This window comes from Octopus bimaculoides, chromosome 26 (assembly GCF_001194135.2).
Source record: "Octopus bimaculoides isolate UCB-OBI-ISO-001 chromosome 26, ASM119413v2, whole genome shotgun sequence".
Lineage (NCBI taxonomy): Eukaryota > Metazoa > Mollusca > Cephalopoda > Octopoda > Octopodidae > Octopus > Octopus bimaculoides.
In genome coordinates, this window is record NC_069006.1 from 4,656,764 (window position 1) to 4,662,344 (window position 5,581).

General features: G+C 42.3%; 1 protein-coding gene across 1 annotated transcript in view; it reads left to right on the top strand.

Moving 5' to 3' along the window:
• The first annotated feature begins 509 nt into the window (after positions 1–509).
• LOC106881569 (5'-3' exoribonuclease 1) overlaps positions 510–5,581 on the top strand; it is a 75,659-nt gene continuing 70,587 nt past the window's right edge. Inside the window, exons 1-2 of the mRNA XM_052976888.1 lie at positions 510–635; positions 4,983–5,114. Coding sequence (XP_052832848.1) covers positions 510–635; positions 4,983–5,114 — 258 coding nt within the window. The remainder of the gene's footprint in view (positions 636–4,982; positions 5,115–5,581) is intronic.

The following is a 5,581-nucleotide window of genomic DNA, read 5'->3' on the forward strand; positions in this document are numbered from 1 at the left end:
ATCTGATTTAAAAGCATTTGGGTTGCTATTTCTAGCAGATAAAGCGACCGTGATAGGTGCAAGAGTTACCTCCCTTAGCTTTAAGTTTTACAATGGCATTTAGTGATTCTTTATCTTTTCCTGTCATTCGACTGCCGCTATGCTGGGGCACCGCCTTGAAGAATTTTAATCAAACAAATCGACACCAGTTCTTTTTATACCTGGCACATTTTTATTGTGTTTTTTTTTTTACCTAACCGCTAAGTTGTGCGAATGTAAACACAGCAACACCAGTTATCAAGCAGTGGTGGGGGAAAACACTAAATCGAGAATAAGTACTAGGCTTACAAAGAATAAGTCCTGGGGTCGATTTGCTCGACTAAAGGCGGTGCTCCAGCATGGCCGCAGTCAAATGACTGAAACAAGTAAAAGAGTAAAGAGGGTGCTAATCATTCTGCCAGCTCACCACCTTACTACTGTGAAATGTGTGTATCCTTAACAAATATCTCTTACTCACATCTCCCCTCGTCATGCTTGACCTCACGATCGCCTTGAAACCCAACTTTCAGCATCCAGCAAATCTTTCTCATCCATTCCCAGATATTGATGAGGTTTATCCAGTTATCACTCTGTCCAAATTGGCAACTCTGTTGCAGGTGAAATAAACATCAGAGTTACTCAAAGGTTTTGTAAGTTCTTCCTCCGGTTCCATCGCAATATCAGAAACCTTTTCACATCATCAACAGTTTTCCTATGGTCACAAGCATTTTACCCTTGGTCCCGTATGCTTGGCCTAACTTATGGCAGCAAATCATCATCATCATTGTTTAACGTCCGCTTTCCATGCTAGCATGGGTTGGATGATTTGACTGAGGACTGGTGGACCAGATGGCGACACCAGGCTCCAATCTGATTTGGCAGGGTTTCTACAGCTGGATGCCCTTCCTAATGCCAACCACTCAGAGAGTGTAGTGGGTGCTTTTACATGCCACCGGCATGAGGGCCAGTCACACGGTACTGGCAACGACCATGCTCAAAATGGTGTATTTTACGTGCCACCTTCACGGGAGTCAGTCCAGCGGCACTGGCAACGACCTCGCTCAAATGATTTTCTAACGTGCCACCAGCACAAGTGCCAGTTAGGCGAAGCTGGTAACGATTACGCTCTAATGGTGCTATTAATTGATGGTATTAATTATAACATGAATATTATACAAGATTTAAGCTTCTTTTTTTGTCATCATGTGTTTGCTTTTTATGCTGGTATGGGTTGGATGAGTTATGGCATACTTAAATTAAATTAATGAACTGCTCAGTGATGCTATTAATTATAACACCATCTATCTTTTACCTTTTACTTGTATCAGTCATTGGGCCACCGTGAAGAATTTTTAATCAAATGAACTGACCCTGGTAGTTTTTCTTTAGCCTGGTATTTATTCTATTAATCTCTTTCACTGAACTGTGAAGGTACAGAAATGTAAACAAACTAATACTGTTTACATTATTTATATTTGACGGATATTTGTCCTCATCAAACACAGACACACACACACACACACACACAACAGGCTTCTTTCAGTTTCTGTCTACCAAATCCACTTCCACAAAGTTTTGGTTGATCTGAGGCTATAATAGATGACACTTGCCCATGGTGCCACACAGTGGGAGATGTTGGCAGGCAGACTTCTTACCACACATGTGGTATAAAAAATTGAAACCAATCTTTTATTTTTGCATGAATCTGTATCATCATCATCATCATCATCATCATACATCTACTCCCCATACTGATATGATGCTGGACAACTGACCATGGTCCAAGTCAATTCCTATTCAGGGTTGCTGTCCTCCGAGACCGGCTGGAGGCTCATATACAGTAATCCCTTATCATATCATGGTTCACCTATCATGGTTTATTATTTAAGCTTACGTCGATTCCTCCATGGTGTTGTTTTGCATTTATAATAAAATAAATTATCATCATCATCATCATCATTTAACGTCCGCTTTCCATGCTAGCATGGGTTGGACAATTTGACTGAGGACTGGCGAACCAGATGGCTACGCCAGACTCCACTCTGATTTGGCAGAGTTTCTACAGCTGGATGCCCTTCCTAACGCCAACCACTCCGAGAGTGTAGTGAGTGCTTTTACGTGCCACTGGCATGAAGGCCAGTCAGGCGGTACTGGCAACGGCTATGCTCAAAATGGTGTATTTTACGTGCCACCTGCGCAGGAACCAGTCCAGCGGCACTGGCAACGATCTCGCTCGAATGTCTTTTCATGTGCCACCGGCACAAGGGCCAGGAACGCGACGCTGGTAACGATCACACTCAAATGGTGCTATTTACGTGCCACTGGCACGGAAGCCAGACAGCTGCTCTGGCAATGATCATGCCCGAAAATAACAAAAAAAATATACAGTACAGTACTGTTTCTACTTTGCGGATTTACACCTATCTCGGGGGTTTTTGGAATGTAACACCCGCAACAGTCGAGGGATTTCACTGAATTTCACTTTTAGCTTGGTTTCTGTATCTCTATGCCCTACTTAACACCAACTACTTTACAGAGTGTCCTGGTTACATTTTATCATGGCACCAGTACTAGAGAGGTGGTCTTGTCCTTTGTAATGATAGAGGGAGAACAAGTATCTCTAGACAGACTTAGAGGCTCTTCTTGATCTTAGTCCCTGCTTCTTTACCGAACACTTTACAAAGTGCACTGGGTGTATTTTATTGAGACACCAGCTCCAGTGAAGTTGTTGTACATGTTTTGCCAAGCTAGCGTAGGTCGTCAGATGAATATGTTGACAAAGGACCGAAATATCTGGTGCCTTGCCGTACTCCAGAAGACACGTCTGCAACTGCAGAATTGATACCAGTGCTTTGATACTGGTGTTGGTGCCACATGAAAAGCACCCAGTACACTCTGTGGAGTGGTTGGCATTAGGAAGGGCATCTGGCTGTAGAAACTATGCCAGAAAAGGCAATGGAGCCTGGTGCATGCCCCAGCCTTACCAATTCTGGCCAAACCATCCAACCCATGCCAGCATGGAAAACAGATGTTAAATGATGATGATGATGATGATGCCCTTCTTGATGTTAATTAGCCATTACCTGTTTTCCAAGTGAGGGATCTCTTAGTCTACATGGCTTTGAAGGCATGAAGCAGGCAGGTGGTTTATGGAGGGGAGAAATGCCAACGAGAATGCTATGAATAATGTGAAGGCATTTGCCTCCATCTATCTTCTACACTTAATTCTTTCCCAACCTCCTCCTCCTCCTCCTCATCATCATCATCAATGTAAGCACTTTACTCCATTTATTGCTACCACTTGGACTCATGTTGATGGATCCAGCCCTCCTCCTCCTCCTGACTTTGCCACTCATCTTCATGTTTGTTGTTACCACATCATCATCGTTTAATGTTCGCCTTCCATGCTGTCATGGGTGGGGCGGTTTCACAAGAGCCGGCCAAGCAGAAGCCTGCTCCAGGCTTCTGTAACTGTTTTGGCAGGATTTTTACAGCTGAATGCCCTTCCTTACACCAAACCAGTCAGCAGAGTGATCCAACACGTGTCGCCGTGTAATTAAAAACTTGGGTTCCCAACCTAACTCCAATGCACTCTGTAAAGTGTTCAGTAAATAAGCCAAGACTAGGATCAAGAAACCCCTTCCGTCTGTCTAGAGATACGCCTCTTCTTATTACTAGCAGCAAAACCACCTCTCAGGTACCCAGGACATTCTGTAAAGTGATTGGTGTTAGGTAAGATGTCCAGCTACAGAAACCCTCTGCACCTTGGGCAGGTGTCTTCTACTATAGCCCAAAGCCAATAAATGCTTTGTGAGTGGATTTGGTAGGCAGAAACCGAGAGAAGCTTGTCACACACATACACCCCCCCCACACACACACACAGAAGGAGTGAGGGTATGTTTGGGTCTCCTTGTCTTGACATCACGTGGGAGTTGTAAATGAGCCTCAATGTCATACAAGCAGTGTCGTGCCTTTCCAATATTCTGTGAAACCATGTCTGGCCATGGGGAAATATTCTTTTCTACTCTAGGCACAAGGCCTGAAATTTTTTGGGAGGGGCTAGTCGATTAGATCGATCCCAGTATGCAACTGGTACTTAATTTATCAACCCCACGAAAGGATGAAAGACAAAGTCGACCTCGGCAGAATTTGAACTCAGAGCATAAAGACAGATGAAATACCGCTAAGCATTTCGCCCAGCGTGCTAACGTTTCTTAATTTTTTTATTGTCCATAAGGACATACAAAGAAGGGACAACACAATGAAATCGAATGATTTTACAAGAAATGCGATTGGGGTCCTTTTAAAAGTTCTAAAAAAATATATAATACTGATGATGATAGGACACAATAAGACATAACAGATGGAGTGGAGGCGGGATTATGACGGACCCCACAAACCCCGCATTACCACTGACCTGGGTTTTTAAACCATATCGCATTCACGCGGAGCCTTTCATGCCCAACATTCGTGCGACATTGTTCCATCTTTTTCCAAACATGTCTTCACTCAAACATCTCGCCAGCCCTATTTGCTAATGTTTCTGCCAGCTCACCGCCTTGGCCCTGGGGAAATATTACCTTGCTTGGAAACAGGTGAGGGTTGGTGACAGGAAGAGGTATCCAGCTGCAGGAAGAGGTATTCTCAATAAATTCCACCTGACCCATAGAAAATATAGAAAATTGGATGTTAGCCCATTAAGTCCGAGAGTACTTAAATTTCTGAATATTACTTCAAAATTTTTACAGATGATTGAAAACAGGTTAAAATGAAAAAATAATTATTAAAACTCCTTTACTTCAAGTAGAAATGGAAATACTCGGTGTCCGATAAATAGGACACTGAGACAATGTGATATAGCTTATTTAATGTTCTCATTTAGTGTCCTATTTATAGGGACTTAATGGGTTAAATGATGATGATGATGATGACGAGTGCCTTATTTCCTTCTTCTTCCCTTTCAGATTCCAGTGTTTGATAACTTATATTTGGACATGAATGGCATCATCCATCTTTGTTCCCATCCGGAAGATGATAATCCACATTTCAGAATTACAGAGGAGGACATTTTTATTCATATTTTTCAGTACATAGAAGTAAGTTGCTTCTTTTGTAAGTGCACACACGCATGCACGCGCACACACACACACACCAAGCACTCACACATGCATGCACCAGCAGGTGAGAAGAAGAGCACCCATCCACAGAATTCTCTCTCAAATAATTCCTTGTCTGACCCATGATGCTAACATAGAAAAAAAGAACATTAATTAAATGACTGAATGAATAGATATATGTGTGTGTGTGGGTAACTACTTGGATTTTGGATATCTGTCTATTAGTATGTTCATTAAAGCACATTCATTGTTTGGGCTACCTTATGCCATCCACATTAACGATATAATTACCACTGGGTCTACACTAGCGAACCGGCAGTATTTGCTGAGTTTATAATTGATGAGGGAAACGGAAGATGGATTTAGTACAAATCTTTATCCAAAGAAAGATTTGCACTAAATCTTTTCCTGATCTCCTCATCAATTATATATATATATATATATAT